The 24,091-nt window shown below is 42.9% G+C and overlaps 1 protein-coding gene across 1 annotated transcript in view; it reads right to left on the reverse strand.

Moving 5' to 3' along the window:
- Positions 1-24,091, reverse strand: part of LOC135643463 (probable polyribonucleotide nucleotidyltransferase 1, chloroplastic) — a 70,412-nt gene that overhangs the window by 13,191 nt on the left and 33,130 nt on the right. Inside the window, exons 9-17 of the mRNA XM_065160451.1 lie at positions 11,588-11,701; positions 8,591-8,854; positions 6,288-6,362; positions 4,196-4,309; positions 3,490-3,582; positions 756-934; positions 392-575; positions 246-293; positions 6-78 (exon numbers count right to left, since the gene is read on the reverse strand). Of these exons, the coding sequence (XP_065016523.1) occupies positions 6-78; positions 246-293; positions 392-575; positions 756-934; positions 3,490-3,582; positions 4,196-4,309; positions 6,288-6,362; positions 8,591-8,854; positions 11,588-11,701 (1,144 nt within the window). The remainder of the gene's footprint in view (positions 1-5; positions 79-245; positions 294-391; positions 576-755; positions 935-3,489; positions 3,583-4,195; positions 4,310-6,287; positions 6,363-8,590; positions 8,855-11,587; positions 11,702-24,091) is intronic.

Raw genomic sequence — 24,091 nt, forward strand, 5'->3', positions numbered from 1 at the left:
CTTACCTAAAACATGTTTCCGTCCATCTCTTGCTTGAACAAGTGCTTGTTGCATTACAGGCAAGGTAATCCCTCCAACCTACATAGCATAAGAAAAAAAAAAGAACTCAATAGTAACTACATGAAGACTCACTTTGGGTCTATTAAAAGTCCTAAAACTAGACTACTCCCAACTAGGCATAATACAGGATAGGTGTGTGAAGTAAAAAATAAGTTGTCAATTATGCTCTTAGGACAATCAACAACCTTGATATCCATTTGAAATGCAGTTATACCATTTTCATCACCCGCAACCTGCAAAGTTAGCTGACAGTTATCTTTCATTGGACATAGAAAGATATTTAAATAAAGGACAACATAATGATTTGGATGAGATAAAAAGAAAAGAGAACCTTAAGATCCATATCTCCAGAAGCATCTTCAGATCCACTAATATCAGAGAGAATTAGTGGGGTCCCATCCCCTCCAAATTCTTTTGTATCCAAGACCATACCCATTGCTATCCCAGCAACAGAGTTCTTAATAGGAACTCCAGCATCTAAAAGTGCCAAGCAACCACCACAGACAGATGCCATACTGGTAATTATTTGAGAGATTCACAGGTTTCAGATACATTATAGAATCTTAACTAAAGTAATTGATTTTGACAAGAAGATTTAGAAATTACAAATCTAAACAGCTAGAGCTTCAATAAAAAAGTCAACAGTCTTCCATCCCAAAAAGATTCAAAAAATAAATTGACTTATCAGAAATCACCTCGACGAGCCATTACTTTCAGTTATGGTGCTCTCAACACGAATGGTATAAGGAAACTCCTCATCAGAAGGCAAAATAGGTTCAAGTGCACGTTCTGCAAGCATCCCATGACCAATCTCCCTCCGACTGGGTGCTCCCATCCGCCGAACTTCACCAACACATGATGGTGGAAATGAATACTGCAATCATGATCCACAAACTGTCAAACAAAGGTTGAACTGAGATGTCAAGTGTGAAGTTCATACTATGAACTAATCTCATTTAGAACTGACAATACAAGTAAATTATTAAATGTAAACATTACTAATCTTATAATTATTCAACTTTGTTGGATTCATGCTTGTCCATTTTTTCATGATTAGATTCTGAGGCAAAAGGAGCACCGAGGTTCACCATGTAGAAATGAATCTCTTTTAAAAGTTAATACCATGAATATAAGTAATATAATATGCTGCCTAGAATCAATGAAAGGGAGCAGCACCTAGAACCCTTCTTGTGAACTTTGGCTTGGGAACTTGGCACACTATATATCCAGATATCGGAGAAGCACTTGGAAACACTAAAGGGGGTATCATTGTGACGCACATAATTTATAGAATGTTTATTCAGTCAGTTAAATATACCCATCTTAACTGGGTTCTTTTTTTCTAAAAACAAAAAGAAAACTACATAAGACAAAGGCACAAGTATATATTTAGTTTTTCTGTGTTTCAAAGACCACCTTTGTCAATTGAGACCTATCATCTCTTCCAAAAGATCTTACACCGTCGACCAAGAAAACAAGGAAGCAGAGGAGCTTCACCCAAGATTCCACACAGCACATTGTGGACAACAGCTATCCACTGTCACAGTGACCAACCTATCCCCAGCCTCTCACAACAATGTTTATTTGTTTTTACTTTTCTCAATACAACCACTGATGTACCCGTAGGATATAGAATGTCATGCAGAACCAGTATATTTAAAAGCTAGCTGCTAGACAGCACATGTTGGACAATGATATAGAAGACAGGAGATGAAATGTTGCATGCAACTGATAGGTCCTTCTATAATCATTTCTCAAATAAGTGGTCTAAAATCATTACTCAACATTATTACAACAGCAACAACAAAGCCGAATATCCCAATAACTTAGGGTTGGTAACATGGATCTTTTACTGACATTGAGATATGTAAAAAATCATATGTTTAATTAAGTTTAGAGTGCTTAAATCTTTATTTATAGTTTCTATTAAAATTTTTTTAGGTCTTCCTTTGTCTCTCCCAATGTTTTTAAAAACACTAGGTGTCAAAAGGTGCCAAGGTCCCAAAATACCCAAGGCACTAGGCGCTCGCCTAGGCGCCCACCTGAGCGAAATGAGACACTCCTGAATATTATAATTAAAATAATAAGCGGCTAAATAGAAATATGCTAAACAAGTTTATGGAGACCTACGTTAGAATTAAATTGCTCCAAAAGCATATTGTTAACCAGGAATGTTTTGTTGCTCTAAGACATCATTAAGTAAAAGCAAAGGGAGTTTCATGTACAAATCAAAGTGCATATTGCCCATGGTGTTGTAGATACAACAAATATATTTAAACTACTCCAAACAAGTTGTTGCTCGTCCATTCGCAATTTAATTAACAAGAAGGTGGGGAAAGCAAAGAGCGAAGGATGAAACTATAGCTATGAACGGACGAAGCTGCTGCGGCGAACGAAGGTAGTAGACAACGTTGTCAACAGTGACGAATGGAGCTGCAGCATTGGATGGAGCATGCGAAGGTGCCAAATGAAGGCGATAGAAGAGGTTGTCGTCAACGACGGATAGAGCTACTACAACAATAGACAGACTATAGCGGCAGATAAGGTTTAGGGTTTAGACGAGCTGTAATGGCGGACAAGTAGCAGCAGCGAATGAGATTGGACAAGGTTGCCGACGATGGCAGGTAGAGCGAACGAAGGCGACAGATGTAAGGTTTCATTTGACTTTTTGTTTTCTTTTAGTTAGTTCAATTGAACCAACTTCTAAGTCCAATTAAACCAAAGTTTGAACCAAACCAAATTTAGTTCGGGCGCTCACTTGAGGCGCCCGACAAATGGGCTCAAGCGAGCACCCGAGTAGTGCTTCATTGAAGCGCTACGCTTAGGGGTTTTACAAGGTGCTCGAGCCTTGCCTCGCTTGAGCGCCTTTTGAAAACACTGACCTCTCCTCGTACCGCTAACATTAATTATTTCACCTCTTCCGACCATCGCATCTGAAGGTAAACACATGCCAATACCATCTTAAACGATTTTCTCTCATCTTATCCTCTATCGAAGTAATACCTAGTTCTTCACAAATAAAAGTATTTTTTTTCTTATCTTTCCTAATAACTCCACACATCCATCTCAACATTACTCAGCATAATTAAACCTAAAAAACAATAGCACTTATTTTGCTTAAATAAGAACAATGGCCTACTAGCATGCTTAATAATCAAAGTCGCAAAACAGTTTCAGTTAAACCCATGGTTTGCCTTACCGATCCATACCGTTGTACTAATCGACCGTCGGTATGGTACGTACCGAACTATACCGATGTACCAACACATGATATGATGGAATGCACCGATAAACCGATATGAAATACCCATATCGGGTGGTACATTGTGGTACGACAAACCTTGATTAAACCAACAAAAGAATTCATACTTCACCCAAATGTAAAAGAGATTTTAACTGCAATACTAGCATATGGAACATAAGACATACCTGAAGATAAAATCTCTTTAATTCTTCTGTATCCACAAGATTGTCTATCCTTTGTGCCATTTGTTTATCTCCAAGAGTAACCACCGCAAGTGACTAGAAATTCAGATAATATGATGTTAAGAGTTAAAATCATCTACCTTATGTGCATTCTATTGAAAATTTAAGAACATCTAAACATTAACTTTTCATAAAAATTATTTTTGCAATCACATTAACTTAGTTTTATCTTACAAATGAACATAAAAGTTCAATAATATTTTTTAATAAAGAGAGGGTCTGAACAAACAGATTCCATTAAGTTCTGTTAATCATTACTTATGGTAAAGAAGCTCTAGCATTAAAAAAACAAAAAAAATAGAATGTATTATTTCAATATACTCAAAGCTTTGAAAAAATTAATAAATCACGTATTTTTCAAGAAAGAAAAGAAACAAGAAAAAAGAAAACCAACATGCTAAGCTAACATTTGCGCTCACACAGTACATCACCAGGGTCCAACTTGAAATCAACAGTTACTAACTGGAAATTACATAGTAAAATAAGGCTTTCAATAGCATTTAGAACCAAAAAGCCAACTCGTTAGGATAGTATCACAAAAAGGCTTTCAATAGCTTATATAGCCAACTCGTTAGGGACAACAAGTGCAGATATCACCAGATGTCATATTACCGCAAAGAGCAAACCACAACTAGGCACTTCAGCGAACCTGTGTTTCTCCACGAGTGAACAGAGCACTTCCATGTGCTCTCGGAAGTAATCTACACTGTGAGTTAATTGGACGAATTTCTGAAGGGCTTCGACCGTCACTGCGTTTTCCACCCTGTGATAGTCAAATTTAGTACAAATTGGAACATAAAAGAAGACGATATCACAGTATGTGACATTCATGTTTAGCCTTTCTAGGTGCCCGCAGATGACAGGTACAAACAACTTGATTCCTCAATTAATCTTGCTATACTAGGTCACAGTATGACAATTTTGAAGGAAAGAAGTGGGGTCACATTAATTACATGGAGCCTGAGAAAAAGATATACCTAACAAGTATATTATAATGAGCATAATGAACACAAATTTGAAAGCATAATTAGGTCTGGGGAAACAAGACAACAATCTGGATTACAAGTGAAATGCCTTCACAAGGATAAAACCAGAACAGACCTAATCACAAACTTAAAATGCATATCTGGTAAAATAAAAGAATGCTATCACCAAAAGCATAATTATATAGTTAAAAGGACATTCACCAGCAAATTATTAGCCAAAACGCTTGTTGAACACAAATATTGCTTTCAAATCTATTGTCCAATTATGCATTCATCATTATGATAAACCTTTACCCAAAATGGTTATGCATTCTTAATAAGCAAATAGAATCAGTGGTTTACCAACCAAGCACAAAGAAAAATAATAGCCTTCAAAAATATTTGCTTCATTGTCTCCACCCTCTCAGATTTCAAAATATGGCTCATAATTTAGATTCCCAAATAATCTGCTCAGTTCTTAAATGTCTCTTCATTTTAAAATATTGGCATTTGAAATGGTTTTTAAATATTAGTCGAAACAACACAGTTTGCCAAGTTAATCTTGCTCCCAAATTTTCTATGATCCAATAAATATACTACATTGACCTATTCAATCATTTTTATGATAATCTTTACTTCATTTATCCTAATTTTTCTTACAATTTTATAATCTTGATATTAATATCTTATCTTGAAGTTCCAAAAGCAATAATCTTTCAGAATTCATTGCATCAATGTATAACTACTGCAACCACTAATATTGATCACCATTCATTAACATCGCCCTGATTTCCACTATTTCTCTCTTTATGGCTTTCAGTTACTTAAATTGAAAAGGCAGTCACTCCAATACCACTCTGGTCCCCAAACTTCAAAGGTATCCTAGTCTTATAAATGAGATATCATAATTACTAAGACTCCACCAAAAATAACAAAAGCTAACAGAAAGCCTGTTAAAAACCATAGATCAAGATTGGGCATCTGCCTCATCAACAAATGATAAACACAATATAATAGATGCAACAAGTTATTGTCCAATTATCATGTCCATCAAATCATGCACTTTTATGCATGGTATACAATTTCGAATGGTACCGCCTGGTACGGGCGGTACATACCAATCCGACGGCATACCGGTACGCGGACCGCCCGGTACCAAACGGACCGTGCTACAGTAGAGGAAGAAATATTTAAAATCGTTCGGTACGCCCTGGTGTACCGCTCGGTATGCCAGTATCGTACCGTACCGAGCCAACCTCGAAACACCGGTACGGTACGGTATTGCATACCTTGCTTTTATGCATGATCAATAGGTACCTTTGACAAGACTATGCATGCAAAATAAAGCAAAGCCAACAGCAATTATCATACAAGACTAATTGTACAGATCGTATGTCAACAAGCAATTTTGCTGTCTTATTCATAAACATTAAGAGAGGTAATTTGTCATTCACAAGGAATTCAATACAGCTAACTCTAGTTGCTATGGGTGCCTACCACCCAATCAATGTGATGCCGTCTCAGAGAGAGGCTCGGTGAAATAGACATGTCTATGAAGATGCGGACTGCCCTCACCTAGACAAAAAGACCCTATGAAACTTTATTGTTCCTTGGGATTGGCTTTGGGCCTTTCATTAGGTGGGAAAGTGAATGAAAGACACGGGACAGGAAGAGAAAGTCACAAAAGAGTGGTGTTTGAAGCAGTCTGAAAATAAGAATTAAAACTGTACAGTAATAGGAACATAACAGAATGCCAACATATGACAATCAATATACCTCCACAATACGCTTCCTGAGAAGCTTGGATGTGACTTCCTTGAAGACCAGCTTCACATCAACCTCAGAGAATAGCTAAATCATGACAAGGTAGTCTATGTCAATATGATCGGTTAACCAATTAAATTTATTTGAGATTGATAAAATCTACTATGAACTTGAAATCAAAATTGTAAATCAATAACATGGAATTAAATGATGGGAAAGAAATTGCTATGTAAATCAGTATGTGTTGGGTTGTGTGGCACAAAAAAGGCACCAGCATTTGTTGTGCTAAGTTGTGCTGACAATGCTGACACATGGTTAGGCTAATTTTCAGCCTATGCCAGGCAGCCCAAGGTAGCCAACCAGCAAGAGATGATACCATAAGGCACCAGAAATAACCCAACATATTCTTTCTTCAATATGAGTACTCAAAATAGGACAAATATTGAAGAAAACAACATGAAGCAAATTTTAGAAGGCCAACTTCAGTTCAAACTCGCACAATTTACCTACTAGCGCATGAATAAGAGGGATAACAAGCTGATAACATGTTCAAGATTTTGGTGTAATAAAAGAGGTTGAAATAGACCAGAAACTATCAATTGTTAGTTAAAACACTATCCAGATTCCAGACTATACATTATGGATTTTGACCTTAAAGCAAATTATGTTTTGCATATGAAAGAAAATTGAAGTACTACTATCATATACGTTTCATGGACAAAAAGACTACAAATATATTATAAGATTCAACAAAGTAAACCTCACAAAACATATATTATATAATTTTCATGGGCAAAAAAGCTACTAATAAAGATATGATAAATTTTATGGACAAAAAGCTGCTGATAAATATATGATTGTCAGTAAGCAGTTTATAAGAATCAAATACCAAATAACCAGTATCAAATTGGAATGTTCAATTGCCAGTCAGAGTGTGCTGGTCCCCTAGTTTTTACTGGTGCAACAAGGAACTGGTAATAAACCACCCGTAACCCTCTCAAAACCACAAACCTATCAGAATGATACTATTTTGTGTATTTTAAGTTTTTAAGTGTGACCTGCCTGGCCCAAACTTTTAGGGACATGTTGGATAGGTACTTTATAACTTTGCAACCAATTTCCTACAGAAGTTGTCAATCTTAGACAGATCCACAAATTATAAGATTTATATTTGATTTTCAAAAATAAAAGTTAGATACACAAAATTCATATTTGATCCATGTGGATTTAGGCTACATCTTTGTGCATCTAGGTTAGTTCCATGTCTATGCTAGATCTATGCAAACCCAACCTAGATTTACGAGCCTTGAACCTTGTGGGAAGAATGAAGTTACTATTAATTTTCACAGATCAAGGGTAGATCCAAAGGATAAAGCCTTGATCCTCATCAAATCTACCCTAGGTCCACTAGGTTTAAAGTTTAATCTTTATATAGATTGAGCCCCAAATCCATTAAGGAAAAGGGCCTAAATACTAACCTACATTTATGTAATACCTGATTGCAATAAACCATAGGCTATTCGAAACTAAATGGAATGTGATTATATTAATGGATTAGGTTTGGATTTACCTAACTTTGGAGAAAATTCAATTCAGATCACCAGATTGACCTTTGTTGAAATTGAGCCTCCCCTTGAGAAATTGAGCCTCCCATTGAGGATTTGAGTGAGTTTGGGAAAAGAAATTGATGAGATTTGAAACGAATTGAGTGAGGGAATGTGATGATGAGAGGAAGGGGGATATGTTGGTGAAGGCCACTAAAAAGAGACAAAGACACCCTATTTGGATCCAAAGTCAAGCAGTGAGGTTACTGCCCAGTGAAAGTCAAAAAACAATACTGGAAAAGACAATGTAGTTTAGTTTGGTCTGAGTACTAGTTTAATGGTGAACCAGTAAATTCCGGATGGTTCCATGCACCCAGTTTTTTTAACAATGCCATCTGTATGCCATACTTTACCACTCTGACATGAAACTATATGGGTTTGATCCCACAATTAAAAATCTTAAGTACAAGAAAGAGTTACTTAAATTGTGGCTATTTGTTAGCATGATTAATAACCAGCACAAAGACACCTGATCAGACTAGTATGTACCTACAATACAATCAATATAGATCAGTATTTAGATAAGTGGTTTAATAATTGTTTGAAACTTTAAATATAAACTTGAGCATGACTCTTTGAGTGAAGGGAGAATATGCACAAAAACATTCCCTTGGCAAAGAAACTACAAACATAGAAGGTTAAAAAGGTAAGTCATAATCTACACAGCATGGTATCAGTGATATTATCATCAAAAAATTAAGGGAAACTTACCAGGGGCACAGGTTTACGTGACATTGGCTTTATATGAACATCACCTTCATCAACTTCACCATCAACAACTATGACCTCATCTTCATCTTCTTCCTCATAGACATCCTCTGACACCTCCACACCTCCAATGGTTTCTTCCTTCAAAACATAGCCTTCTTCAGTAAGTATTGTCAAGACATTTTCTTCTATGGCAGAAAGAGACTTCCTTCTTGGTATTTTGTTTTTTATTTGCAGTGCTTTTACTAAATCATCACCAGATATGTCCTGCAAAGTGTCACTACTTGTTTAGAAATAAAATAGCAGTAAGAAGTTAGACAAAAAATACAAAAGTTGAATGTGGGAATTATAGAAATAATATTTTACAAAATTAAAATGCATCCAGAATTGTGCTGATCACATCCACAATCAAAGAAATTGCATATTTTGTATATACTGAGATGGATATGTACTGTTTGTTATGTTAATATGACAGTATCTCTTCAGCTGCATGCACGCACATCTATAAATCTGGATTCACACATGGGTGTGGATACCAACATAGATAGGTTACTGCAATCAATAGTATGTTAGTAAGCTATGATTTGATTAGGGGTAATGAAAGTGAAACAATTTAATATTTACTTTTTATCGATTGAATTTATCGCTGTCTTGGGTAATCAGTAGGGTATTTTTTATTGCTTCTCTGGATTCTGAGTCAGAGGTTTCATTGCAAGTGTTGCAATGAACTAGCAGTTCAATTGGGATGAGTTGTGGCAACATTCTATTTATAGTCGTCCAGACTGCAGCCCTAGAAAGATTCAAGTGCTTAGGAGAAGAAAGGTCAATATATAGTTGTTTTTCATTCTTGTACAAATCACTGTATGAGTCAAAATCTGCCTCGTTTTGGAGTAATTTACAAAGGACCTTTTAAGTATATGAAATGATAAAATAAAGTGAAGATTCAAATGTCAGTCTGGTGCTAATACCAGTTGACGACCAAAACAGTACAAATTGATGTACTGACAACCAATATGGGTTGGTACTGCACATGGGCAGGCACACAGAGAAAGAGGAGGAGGAGGCATCAGTGAACGAGAAGGAACCGGTGGCAACGCAGATAAGGAAGTGGAGATGTGGAAGAGGAAGTCGGAAGCGGAGGAGGTGAAGGAAAGATAGGTATGAATATCAACATGGATGGAATTACTGCAATCAAAAGTATGTAGTAAGCTATGATAGGCTAGGGCTACAAGGAACAATTTACTTTTACTTTTTATTCATTTAAGTTTTTGCTGTCATGGGCAATCAGTATTCGGTAGTTCAGTTTTTACTGCTCTTCAAGTCCAATGTTTGATCGCAAGTGTTAAAATGAACCAGCAGTTTAATTGAGATGAATAGTGGACAATGTTCTATTAACATCCTTCTCTTAATTGCAGCCCAAAAAGGACTTGAGTACCTAGGAGAAGAAAGGTCAACACAATAGATGTTTATTACTACAAAATACAAGGCAACAACCTTGTTTCACAGTAATTTACATGGGTTCATTTACGAATATGAAATAATAATATAAAGCAAGGACTAAAATTGTGGACCAGTATAATACCAAATAATGGCCAAATCAGTACAAAACGACACCCCTGTACTCTGTACAGGTCCTGTAAATAATGCCTATATGGTCTGTTACCTGGTTGAATGGATAAAAGATCCAAACCCACATGAAAAGAGGAGCTCAGCCAAAGAAAACAAAGAAGTGGCTTTTTGCACATGCTCCCGTGCAAGCTTGCCAAATTGCATGTTTGCCCCTCCAAGTCTCCATCTATATAGTTGACCTTCTTCAAACCCGCATTGGCAAGAGCCTCATGCAATAAGTTCACATTTTTCGCCTATTTTGGTATCTCAGCTATCATGTCAAATGATATATTAAAACTTGTCAATCAATAACTGAATAAAAATCTATCAACCATCATGTAGCTGGCACCAAAACTTATGAGGGTACACAAACTTTTACAAGTGCATGAACATGAAATCAAGTTTTATGAGGATATAGAAAATTACTACAGCTTCACAAGGGTTTTATGAGGGTTCATCTAAATCACATCTAGATATAATTAGTTTGATGCCTACGGACCAACATGATCGAAAGTGTACCACCATACACAATTGTGATTGCAGGTTATATATTCGAAAAGACATCTCATAAGGGCAAATAAGTAATTTCACATAGATGCTAAATACTGAAAAGGGATAAGAAAAATAATATTTATTCCTCATGTAACAGTCTTATAAATAAAAATTGATGTATAAAATTATAATACTTATACAGGTTTGTCATGCTTTCTCTTTCCAAGAAACAACACGGCACCCAGCAGGCCTGTTTTCAACTATGTCTAGTCTCTTACTCTGCCATAAATTTCTCTTCATTCATGTTCTATCATTCCTCTCTAGTTCACCTCTCCCTCCCTGCTGATATAACTTCCATTCTCATTACTTTTTCCACGTCAAAAGCATGACTGATAGGGACTAGATAGCAGGTATTGCAATTGTTTTATGAGTTCATTTGGAATGAAATAAGCAGAGTGCAAGGTCATATTAACAATCAGTTCCACGTGCTGATCATTATGTATTAACTTTACCTACATTTCTCTCCTCTCTGATGGAACTGCAGTCTTCTATTCGCTGACTAGAAGTCTCTGATCAGCCACCAGAACCGAACAGAACCAATATCTTTGGACCACACTATGGAATATGGACACATTCTATGGGTGTGTCGCTGAATTTAGAAAAGAAAAAAAAATGACCTTTGAATGGTGAGGTTGACATCATGTGTATGGATGTACTGGAAGAAATGGAACATAAAAACAGAAATAAATTGAAATTTTTATTGGAAGAATTTGTAAAGTTAAAACACATGTTAAAACCATTTATCGGTATCATTTATCACAAGTATGAAGTTAAAATGGACTTATAATTATCAAGAAAAGTTCTACTGCCATTTAAAAGAAAGGCATGAGAGTTTCGTACTTCAACATGCCTATAAAGCTCAATAGGAGGCAACTTGATAGCTTCAACCAATTTCCGCTTTCCACACTTCTTAACCAAGGACTCCACTTCATAGCATATCTCCCTTATTGCAACCTGGTATCAGAAGGAACAGTCTGAGTCAATAGAGTGAGTGGCATTTTGATAAAAATGAGATTTCCCTATAAATTTATTGCTTAATCCCATAAAATCATTCCACTTCATGGAAGCAGGATATTTTTACAATAAACTAACAACTTTTTTTTTTCCAATAGTCATCTTTTAGTATAAAATTGTACATATTACATGGAAGCAGTCATCTTTATCATTGTCAAATGTCAAAAATCATTTCAAAGTAAAATCTTCCTTTATAGAAACAATAAAGTTAACAATTTATAAGTACAACAAAACTTCATGAGAAATGATAATATACTTGAAGCAATTGGTTTTCGAACTCATATTATGTATTTATAAACAACAAGAAAATTTGTATTACAACTATCTTAAAAGTTTTCTTTAGTACAAGGGGCAGACGACAATCACACAAAACTAAACTCTTCATGCTCTTCACTGTTCCGACCAAGATTTGCAATGCCGCAAGGTACCACTTGGTACGGACATAATTTACCAGTCTGAAAATCTACTGGTATGCAGATCAATGTAAAGTTGTAAACTAAACAATACACCAGGTACAGGGCATGTACAGGGAAGTACAGGGCTCATACCAAGCAGATTCTTTTTCTTTGTTTTTCTGTCTTTTTTCAATATTCTGAAACTTAGTACGTAGTATGTACAACATATCAACACTTGGTATACCAATATGGCACCAGTAGTGTCTGAGCAGTCCAGTACGCTATTAGTATACAGAATTGCTAACCTTGATTCTGACCACCCTGATTTACTTTATAAAAAGCTCAATTAGTATTCATAAATTTGTATGCTACAAGTAGATATTCACCTAACATGGACATAAAAAAAGAAATACCTGTCTGCTAAAGTTCTTTGCCCCAGCAATTGAAGAGGACTGCAAGACTTACAATTTAGCTTAACTTTGGTAACAAAACCTAGTCAGACCAAGAAATAACAGTTATTTGGACAAGAATTCAAAACCGTCCTGTCACGGACTTAGCTGGAATTGCCTAAGTCGTGAGGCACCCTTGCAGCCAAGACGCGAACTTAGCTTGAGTTACCTAAGTCACGAAGCACCTTTGCGCCAATTTCTCGGACTTAGCTGGGATTGCCTAAGTCTTGACGCGTCCTTGCGATATGCGTCCCCAAAGGTCAACCAATTTGCAACCTCACTCAGGTCCCGAAAGACCTGTAAAAGAAAAAATGGATTAGTTCGAAGAACGAGCGACAGACAAGTCCCGATGTCTCGTGAAGAGGGAAGCTTTACAAGCAATTCAGCGAGCACCTTGCGTGCAGGAGAGAAAACAGAGAAAGGAGAAAAGCAAGGACTTTAGAGGGTTGAACGAACAGCTGCAAGTCCACAAACAGCTGCTCACCGGGTGCCGGGCGCGAAGGCAAGTTCTCGTCAAGAAAACATGCGAACTTGTGAAGATTGTTCAACGCCCGACACTATACCGAAGCCCCATCTCCCATGGTGCCACCAGGGTGGTTCCAGGGTGCTGAGATGGCTGACGTTTCGCGTGCGGCAGCGGGCTGCAGAAAACAGCCCGTGGCACGCGAAAACGGAGCCATTTTGGGTTGTTTTGCTCGGTGCGGTGAGCGGTCGCACTATAGCGCTGCAACCTATTCGAACTTATATTTTTACAAGCAAAACAACACAAAACCAAGGCAAAACATGCTGCCAAGCATCTGTAAATGTAAACAAAAGCGACGAACGGTTCGTCGAACGAAGTTGTTGCAAGTGCGCGCCAACCGTTCGTGACATTCTCCCCCACTTAGACTGTCGACGCCCTCGTCAACGCTTGTAGGTAGTTGTTGATGATTGCTTATTCATGTCGAAGGGCGTCTTCGAGCTCCCAACTGGCTTCGGTTCGGGGAAGCTTTCGCCACTTCACAAAGTACTCGGTCTACTCGGCTCCATTGGGTAGCTTTATCTTACGATCCGCTAAAACGGTTTCAACTCGCTTCTCGTAGGAGGCTCTGGTGGGGAGTAGCCGAGTTGGAACACTTTGGGAAGCATCTTACGGATCTGAGTAGTAGGCCTTCAAGTTGCTGGCGTAAAAACATTGTGAATTTTGAACCACGCCGACAACTGCAACTTGTAGGAGACGTTGCCCACCCTACTGATAATTGGGAAGGGCCCTTCATACTTGCACACCAATCCATTATGTACTTTGTTCCTAAAGAATTAGAGTGATGCTGGTTGGAGCTTTACCAAAACCAAATCGCCGACTTTGAACTCCTACGGTCGCCTTCCCAAGTCTGCCCACATCTTTATTTTTTTGGTCGTCTTCTCCAAGTAAGCCCGCGCAATATCTGCATTTTAGTGTCATTCTTTTGCAAAGTGATAAGCTAGCGAACTACTCCCAGTATATCCAATAGCCAAGGTGTGAGGAGTTGACGGTTGTTGCCCTGTAATGATCTCGAAAGGGCTCTTGTTGGACGCAGAGCTCCGCTGCAAGTTGTAGAAGAATTGGGCTATGTCCAACAGCTTCACCCAATCTCGTTGGTTGGCACTCACGTAGTGCCGAAGTTATTGCTCCAGGAGCGAGTTTATCCTTTCGGTTTGGCCGTCCGTCTGGGGGTGGAGGCTTGTGGAGAAGTATAACTTAGAGCCCAACAATTTGAATAGCTCGGTCCAAAATCGTCCCAGGAACCGAGCATCTCGATCGTTGATGATATTATGCGAGACTCCCCAATACTTCACCACATTCTTTATCATCAGCTTAGCCGCCTCTTCTGCTGAACAGTGTAGGGTGCAGCAATAAAAGTTGCATACTTGAAAAATCGATCGACCACCACGAGTATCGATCTGAGTCCCCCTACTATCGGTAAGCTTGATATGAAATACAAGGAAATGCTCTCCCACGGCCTTTCTAGTACGGGCAACGGCTCCAAAGTCCCACCGGTTTCCGCTGCTCCACCTTGTCTTATTGTCAAGTGAGGCACGTTCGAACATATTCCTCCACATCAATCCCTATCTTCGACCAATAGAATGCCCTCTCCACGAGAGCCAAGATTCTGTGAATGCCCGGATGTCCAACCAAAAGGGAATCGTGACACTCTCTTAAGAGTTCACGCCTCAAATTATCCACTCGAGGGACAAAAACTCTATTCCCTTTTGTGTAAACAAGTCCCTCCTGGACCCAAAATCGTCGTACCTTGCCTTCTTTGATGAGTTGCATCAGGGTTACTACTTGGGGATCACTGTATAGTCCATCCCTAATCCTGGAAAGGAAGATGGAGTGCAACTGACTTACTTGGCCTCTGCCCTCCAACTGTACAGCATTCACTCGCTTCACTTTCCGGCTCAATGCATCGGCCACGACATTTGCTTTTCCGGGCTTGTACTCCATTGCCATATCCAACTCAACCAGGAAGTCCTACCATCGTGCTTTGCTTTGGGGAGAGTTTCTTTTGAGTTTGGAAATAGCTCAAAGCGATGTTGTCCGTCTTCAACAAAATCGTGATCCAAGAAGGTGGTGTTGCCAAACTCGTAGACAGTGGACCACCGCTGTCATCTCCTTCTCGTGCACCGGATACCGCGACTCGGTCTCGTTGAGCTTGCGGCTCTCGTAGGCCACCGGATGACCCTCCTGCATAAGTACTCCCCTAATAGCGAAGTCTCAAGTATCTGTATGGACTTCGAAGGGCTCCCCATAGTCCGACAATTTGAGCACCGGTTTTTCCAACACAGCAGCCTTCAGATCTAGGAATGCAGCTTCACATTTGTCAGACCACCTCCAAGGTTGCTCCTTCTTCAGCAACTCTGTCAGTGGAGTTGCACGCTTCAAATACCCCGCTATGAAGCGTCGATAGTAGTTGACGAAACCAAGGAAGGATCTCAACTCCGATACCTTCTTTGGAGTTCGTCATTCCGCAACAGCTTGCACCTTTGATTGGTCCATCAGAATGGAGCCATCACCGATTCGATGCCCCAAAAACAAGATCTCTGTTTGAGTAAAGTAGCACTTCTCCCTCTTCACGAACAAAGTGTTCTCCCCGAGAACCTTAAAAATTGTCCGAAGGTGCTCGACATGCTCCTCGAGCGTTTGGCTGTAGACGACGATATCGTCCAAGTAGACAACCACAAACTTATCCAAAGACTCTTTGAATAATTAGTTCATAAGAGTGCAGAACGTGACCGGAGCATTGGATAAGCTGAAAGGCATCACCAAGAACTCAAACGCTCCATACTTATTCATGCATGTAGTCTTCGCTTCGTCGCCTTTAGTAATGCGCACCTGCCAGTACCCCGACCGAAAGTCGAGTTTGGAGAAATACTTGACCTTGCCCAATTGGTCGAACAAGTCCGCGATGAGTGGGATTGGATACTTGTTCTTCATCGTCACTTTGTTGAGGGCTCGATAATCGACGTATAGTTGGAGGCTCCCATCTTGTTTCTTTTGGAAGAGACCTGAAGCTTCGAATGGTGCTTTAGAACTGCGGATGAGACCACCGCTTAGTAGTTCATCTAACTGCTTTCTGAGTTCTACCAACTCAGGAGGGGGCATGCGGTATGGTGGTCTCGCTGGAGGCTTCACTCCTAGCTCCATCTCGATATGATGATTCACGCCTCTACGTGGCGGTAGAGTCTTCGGCAACTCGAGTGGCATGATGTCTGTGAACTCCTTCAGCACATTAGCCACCACAGCAGGTTCATGAATGGCCTTCTCGTCGAATGGCTCTAGCTTCGTAGCAGCCACGAATGTTAATTCGCCTTTTCGTATCCCTTTCTTTAGTTATAATGCCGATATTTGTTGCGGTTCCCTGGTTCCCCTCCGAGAGACAGGAACCACACAGGGTTCGTCACCTCCCATCATACGTAGGGAGTTTAGGAACGGCATTGTCACCAACTTCGCTGCGTGCATGAATTTCATTCCAAGAATCACTTTGAAGTCGTCCAATGGCACCACCATCATATTAGTACTCCTGCTCCACGTTCCGATCTTGATGGGAACTCCCTTTGCCAACTCGGAGATTCGCTTGGCCTCCGAGTTCACCGCCTTCATTCGACTTGGGTTTTTCTCCAAGATTAGCCCAAGTCGCTTAGCTTCTCAATCGGCAATAAAGTTATGGGTAGCGCTTGTATCCACCATTGCACGGGTTGTTTGGCCATTGAGCTTAATGTCCACATACATTAGCTCGCTACTCCCTGCTTTCGATGGCTTTGCCTTCATGTTCTCCCCCACTTAACCCTGCAATGCATTTAACAAAGGCATTGTTCCTATTCGGGGACCTTGCGACTCCTCATCGTCGCTGCTAGATTATGAACTGCTTGAACTGAGGGCGACGACTTTGCCCTTGTCTAATTTGCGGGGGTGGATGGAAGATGTTAAAGCATTGAGTGTCTGTTTCTGTGGGCACTCCCTCACCATGTGCGGCCCTCCGCACAAGAAGCATCCGCCAAGTCTCGGGGCCTTGCCTTTTGAGCTTGGCCCTTTGTAGGAACTCTTCTTCCTTTGTTCGCCTCCGAGCTCCTTTCCTCGAGAATATTTTGGAGGGCGGTTTTCTGAAGATTGTTTTCTTTTTCCCGAGTCCTTCGAGGAAACAAAGTCGGTGAGCCTTTATGCGCCAGCAATTGCCCCGATCACATCGGTGACATCCCTTCGATGCAGTTCTTGTTGAGCCCATGGCTTCAAACCATCGAGGAAGCTGAATAACTTATCCTTCTCTGACATGTCTTGTATGTCCAGCATTAGTGCAGAAAATTGCTTCACGTAATCTCGAATGGAAGTACTTTGGCGGAGTTGTCTTAGTTTCCTCCTTGCAACGAACTTGGTGTTCTCAGGTAGAAACTGAGTTCTCAACTCTCGCTTTAAGTCCTCCCATATGTCCACCCAACACCGACCTTGTTGGATCTCCTCCCAACGGGTTCGCCACCAAAGTTTTACATCCTCATTTAAATACATAGTTGCTATCGAAACTTTGGTTTCTTTAGAATCAGGCCTTATAGCTCAAAAGTATTATTCCATGTCGAACAGGAAATTCTCGAGCTCTTTGGCATCTCTGGCACCTCCATAACAATGCGGCTCGGGTGCCCTCAAGTTTTGTTGCGACGCAACGCGGGTGTTGCTTCCTCCCGCATTCAATGCCCTTGTGAGCATGGTCACCCTGGAAGTGAGTTCTGCCACGACTTCGTGCAGATGTTGCATGGAGTCTTTGGTGTCGTTTAACAATCGGTCGACTAAGGCCTCAACCTTGTCGATCCGGGATTCAGCTTCTTGCGAGCTCTTTACCCCAAGAAGCCTTCGTTGGCCATGGTAAAGTTCCTCCAAGCTCGCTTCAAGAACATCCAAGCGAGTTTCCGTTGCTATGAGTCTCTCCTTATGGCTCTTTTTCCAGGTTGGCGCTCCAGATTGCGCCTCCTCTGCTCGCGGAGAGTAGCCAACTTCTCGCTCATTATGTTCGCTATCGCACTCCTCCTGAGCGGCTCCAACAGCATGAGAGCGAGTACGCACTTGCAACCCACCTGCGGCTGCTTGGGGCAAGGGTTCGGCTTGCCCCGTCTTGCTTGATTTGCCACAATGCTTTGTCATGGCGAAATTACGAAGTTCCTTCGTTACTTGCTCAAATTGCTTGCCTGCTCTGATACCACAATGTCACGGACTTAGCTGGAATTGTCTAAGTCGTGAGACATCCTTGTGGCCACAACGCGAACTTAGCTTAAGTTGCCTAAGTCGCGAAGCACCCTTGTGCCAACTTCTCGGACTTAGCTGGGATTGCCTAAGTCTTAACGCGCCCTTGCGATATGCGTCCGCAAAGGTTAGCCAATTTGCAACCTCACTTAGGTCCCGAAGGACCTGTAAAAGCGAAATTTGATTAGTTCGAAGAACGAGCGACGGACAAGTCCCGACGTCTCGCGAAGAGGGAAGCTTTTCAAGCAATTCAGCGAGCACCTTGCGTGCAGGAGGAAAACAAGGACTTTAGAGGGTTGAACAAACAGCTACAAGTCCACAAACAGCTGCTCACCGGGTGCCAAGTGCGAAGGTAAGTTCCTGTCAAGAAAACGTGCGAACTTATGAAGATTGTTCAATGCCCGACACTATACCGAAGCCCCATCCCCCATGGTGCCACCCGAGTGGTTCCAGGGTGCTGAGATGGCTGATGTTTCGCGTGCGGCAGCGTCCAGCAGAAAACAACCCGTGGCACGCGAAAACGGAGCCATTTTGGGATGTTTTGCTCGGTACGGTGAGCGATCGCACTGTAGCGCTGCAACCTGTTCGAACTTACATTTTTACATGCAAAAGAACACAAAACCAAGGCAAAACATACAGCCAAGCATCTATACATATAAACAAAAGCGACAAACGGTTCGTCGAACAAAGTTGTTACGGGTGCGCGTCGACCGTTCTGTCACGAACGGTCGTCGCGCACCCGCAACAACTCCGTTCGACGAACCGTTCGTCGCTCACACCCGCTTGTACAGCTGCTTGACAGCATGTTTTCTCATGGTTTTGGGTCATTTTGCTGTAAATATGTAAGTTCGAACAAGCGGCAGCATTGCAAAAGCGATCGCTCACCGAACCGAGCAAAACAGCCCCAAAACAGCCCAAAACGGCTCCGTTTTCGCGTGCCGCGGGAGGTGAGCGGAGTGCTGCCTCCGCTCACCAAAATGTCAGCCATCTCAGCACCCAGGAACCCCCCGGGTGGCACATGGCTGGATGGGGCTTCGGTTATATACCGGGCGTTGAACACTCTTTCGCAAGTTCGCACGTGACCTCTACGGGAACTTGGTTTTGCGCCCGGGACCAGGTGAGCGGCTGTTTGTGGGCTTGCAGCTGTTCGTTCATCCTTGAAAGCCTTGTTTTTCTCCCTCTCCCTCTTTTCTCTTGTGCACACAAGGTGTTCGACGATTTGCTTGTAAAGCTTCCCTTTTCGCGAGACTTCGGGACTTGTCCATTGCTCGTTCTTTCGATCTAACTTTCTTTCTCTTTTACAGGTCCTTCGGGACCTGCGAGAGGTTACAAAGTGGCTGATCCTTGCGGAGCAAGATCGCAAGGGCGAAGCGCGACTTAGGCAACGCAAGTTAAGTTCGCGTCTTTGACACACGGGTGACTCGCATCTTAGGCGACGCACGCTAGCTTCGAGTCTTTGGCCGCAAGGGTGCCTCACGCCTTAGGCAATTCCAGCTAAGGTCGTGACATTGTGGTATCAGAGCGGGCAAGCTCTTCGATCGAACAGCGAACGAACTTCGCAACTTCGCCATGGCAAAGCATCGTGGCGAATCAAGCAAGACGGGGCAAGCCGGAACCTTGCCCCAAGCAGCCGCAGGTGGGCTGCATGTGCACACTCGCTCTCATGCTGTTGGAGCCCCTCACGAGGATCGCGGCAGCGAACAGGATGAGCGAGAAGTTGGCAACTCTCCGCGAGCGGAGGAAGCGCAATCTGGTGCGCTAACTGGGAAAAAGAGTCATAAGGAGAGACTCACGACGGCGGAAACCCGCCTGGATGTTCTGGAAGCGAGCATGGAGGAACTCTACCATGGCCAACAAAGGCTTGTTGGGGTAGAGAGCTCGCAAGAGGAAGCGGAGTCCAAGATCGACAAGGTCGAGGCCCTAGTCGACCGACTGTCTGATGACACCAAGGACTCCGTGCTGCACTTACAGGATGTTGTGGCGGAACTCACGGCAAAGGTGGCTATGCTCACAAGAACGCTAAATGCGGGAGGAGGCAACACCCGCGTTGCACCGCCACAAAACTTGAGGGCACCTGAGCCCCATGGATACGGAGGGGCTAGAGATGCCAAGGAGCTCGAGAACTTTTTGTTCGACATGGAGCAATACTTCCGAGCTACGAGGCCCGATTATGAAGATACCAAAGTTTCTATAGCAACAATGTATCTGAACGGAGATGCGAAACTTTGGTGGCGAACTCGTTGGGAGGAGATCCAACAAGGTCGGTGTCGAGTCGACACATGGGAAGACTTGAAGCGGGAGTTGAGAACTCAGTTCCTACCGGAGAACACAGAGTTCGTCGCAAGAAGGAAGTTGAGACAACTCCGCCAAAGTACCACCATCCGAGACTACGTGAAGCAATTTTCTGCACTAATGCTGGACATACAGGACATGTCCGAGAAGGACAAGTTGTTCAGCTTCCTTGATGGTTTGAAACCATGGGCTCAACAAGAGCTGAATCGAAGGAATGTTACCGATGTGGTCGGGGCAATTGCAGCTGCAGAAAGGCTCACCGACTTTGTTTCCTCTGAAGACCCGGCGAGAAAGAAACAATCTTCAAGCAATCGCCCTCCAAAACATTCTCGAGGGAAGGAGCTCGGGGGCGAACAAAAGAAAAGAGCTCCCACAAAGGGCCGAACCCTAAAGGCAAGGCCTCAAAACCTGGAGGATGCTTCTTGTGCGGAGGACCGCACATGGTAAGGGAGTGCCCACAGAAACAGGCACTCAATGCTTTGACGGCTTCCATCCACCCTCCCCGATCGGACAAGGGCAAAGCTGTTGCTCTTAGTTCGAGCAGTTCAGAATCCAGCAACGATGACGAAGAGTCGCAAGGACCCCGAATGGGAGCAATGCGTTTGTTGAACGCTATGCGGGGTCAAGTGGGGGAGAACAACAAGACAAAGCAACAGAAAGCAGGAAGTGGAGAGTTGATGTACGTAGACATCAAGCTGAATGGCCAAATGACCCGTGCAATGGTGGACACGGGCGCTACCCACAACTTCATAGCCGATCGTGAAGCACAGCGACTTGGGTTGATCCTGGAGAAGAGCCCAAGCCGAATGAAAGCGGTGAACTCGGAGGCCAGGCGAATCTCCGGGTTGGCGAAGGGTGTTCCTATCAAAATCGGGACTTGGAGCGGAAACACCAACATGATGGCCGTGCCACTGGACGACTTCCAAGTGATTCTTGGAATGGAGTTTATGCACGCGGCGAAGTTGGTGCCGATGCCGTTCTTGAACTCCCTATGTATGATGGGAGGCGATGACCCCTGCGTGGTTCCCGTCTCTCGGAGAGGAACCAAGGAGCCCCAACATATTTCGGCGTTACAATTGAAGAAAGGGGTGCGAAAGGGCGATCTGACATTCGTGGTTGCTATGAAGCTAGAGCCACTCAACGAAGAGGCCATTCAAGAACCTGCTGTAGTGGCAAACGTCCTGAAGGAGTTCAAGGACGTTATGCCACCCGAGTTGCCGAAGACTCTTCCACCACGCAGAGGCGTGGATCACAGTATCGAGCTGGAGCCAGGAGTGAAGCCTCCAGCGAGACCACCCTACCGCATGCCCCCGCCAGAGTTGGCAGAACTCAGAAAGCAGTTAGGTGAACTGCTAAGCGGTGGTCTCATCCGCAGCTCAAAAGCACCTTTCGGAGCTCCAGTTCTCTTCCAGAAGAAACAAGATGGGAGCCTCCGATTATGCGTCGACTACAGAGCCCTCAACAAAGTAACAGTGAAGAACAAGTATCCCATCCCGCTCATTGCGGACTTGTTCGATCAATTGGGCAAGGCGAAGTATTTCTCAAAACTCGACCTTCGGTCAGGATATTGGCAGGTGCGCATTGCTGAAGGCGACGAAGCAAAGACTACTTGTGTGACCAGATATGGAGCATTTGAGTTCTTGGTGATGCCTTTTGGCTTAACCAACGCTCCGGCCACATTCTGTACTCTCATGAACCAGCTATTCAAGGAGTATTTGGATAAGTTCGTGGTCGTCTACTTGGACGATATCGTCGTCTACAGCCAAACGCTCGAGGAGCATGTCAAGCACCTTCGGACGATTTTCAAGGTTCTCAGGGAGAACACGTTGTTCGTAAAAAGGGAGAAATGCTACTTTGCTCAAACTGAGATCCTATTCTTGGGGCATCGAATCGGTGATAGCTCCATTCGGATGGACAAGTCGAAGGTGCAAGCAGTTGCGGAATGGCGAACTCCAAAGAAGGTGCCAGAGTTGAGATCCTTCCTTGGTTTCGTCAACTACTATCGACGCTTCATTGCCGGGTATTCGAAGCGGGCAACCCCACTGACGGAGTTGCTGAAGAAGGAGCAGCCTTGGAAGTGGTCGGACAAATGTGAGATAGCATTCCAAGACCTGAAAGCTGCTGTCCTAGAAGAACCAGTGCTCAAATTGCCAAACTATGGAGAGCCCTTTGAAGTCCACACAGATGCTTCGGACTTCGCTATTGGAGGAGTACTCATGCAGGAAGGTCATCCGGTGGCCTACGAGAGCCGCAAACTCAACGAGACCGAGAGGCGGTATCCAGTGCATGAGAAGGAGATGACAGCAGTGATCCACTGTCTACGAGTTTGGCGACACTACCTTCTCGGGTCGCGATTTGTGCTGAGGACAGACAACATCGCCCTGAGTTATTTCCAAACTCAAAAGAAGCTCTCCCCAAAGCAAGCACGGTGGCAGGACTTCCTGGCTGAATTTGATATGGCAATGGAATACAAGCCCGGGAAGGCGAATGTCGTGGCCGATGCGCTGAGTCGGAAAGTGGAATGCGTGAATGCTGCACAACTGGAGGGCAGAGGCCAAGCAAGTCAGTTACACTCCAACTTCCTTTCCCGAATCAGAGATGGACTGTATAGTGATCCCCAAGCAGTTATCCTGATGCAGCTCATCAAAGAAGGCAAGGCACGACGATTTTGGGTCCAGGAGGGACTTGTTTACACAAAAGGGAATAGGGTTTATGTTCCCCGAGTGGACAATTTAAGGCGTGAACTCTTAAAAGAGTGTCACGATTCCCTTTGGGCTGGACACCCCGGCATTCACAGAACATTGGCTCTCGTGGAGAGGGCCTTCTACTGGCCAAAGATGGGGATTGATGTGGAGGAGTATGTTCGAACATGCCTTACTTGCCAACAAGACAAGGCGGAGCAACGGAAGCCGGTGGGACTTTTGGAGTCGTTGCCCGTACCAGAAAGGCCATGGGAGAGCATTTCCTTAGACTTCATATCAAGTTTGCCACCTGTAGGGGGACTTGGATCGATACTCGTGGTGGTCGATCGGTTTTCAAAGTATGCAACTTTCATTGCTGCCCCCCTACATTGTTCAGCTGAAGAGGCGGCCAGACTGATGATGAAGGGTGTAGTGAAGTATTGGGGAGTCCTACACAATATCATTAGTGATCGGGATGCTCGGTTCCTGGGACGATTCTGGACCGAGCTATTCAAATTGTTGGGGTCAAAGTTATACTTCTCTACAAGCCTCCACCCCCAGACGGATGGTCAGACTGAAAGAATAAATTCGCTCTTTGAGCAGTATCTCCGGCACTACGTGAGTGCCAATCAACGAGATTGGGTGAAGCTGTTGGACATCGCCCAATTCTCCTACAACTTGCAGCGGAGCTCTGCATCCAACAAGAGCCCCTTCGAAATTATCACAGGACAACAACCGTCGACTCCGCACACTATGGCAATTGGGTA

The sequence above is a fragment of the Musa acuminata genome, chromosome BXJ3-7, assembly GCF_036884655.1.
Source record: "Musa acuminata AAA Group cultivar baxijiao chromosome BXJ3-7, Cavendish_Baxijiao_AAA, whole genome shotgun sequence".
Classification (NCBI taxonomy): Eukaryota; Viridiplantae; Streptophyta; class Magnoliopsida; order Zingiberales; family Musaceae; genus Musa; species Musa acuminata.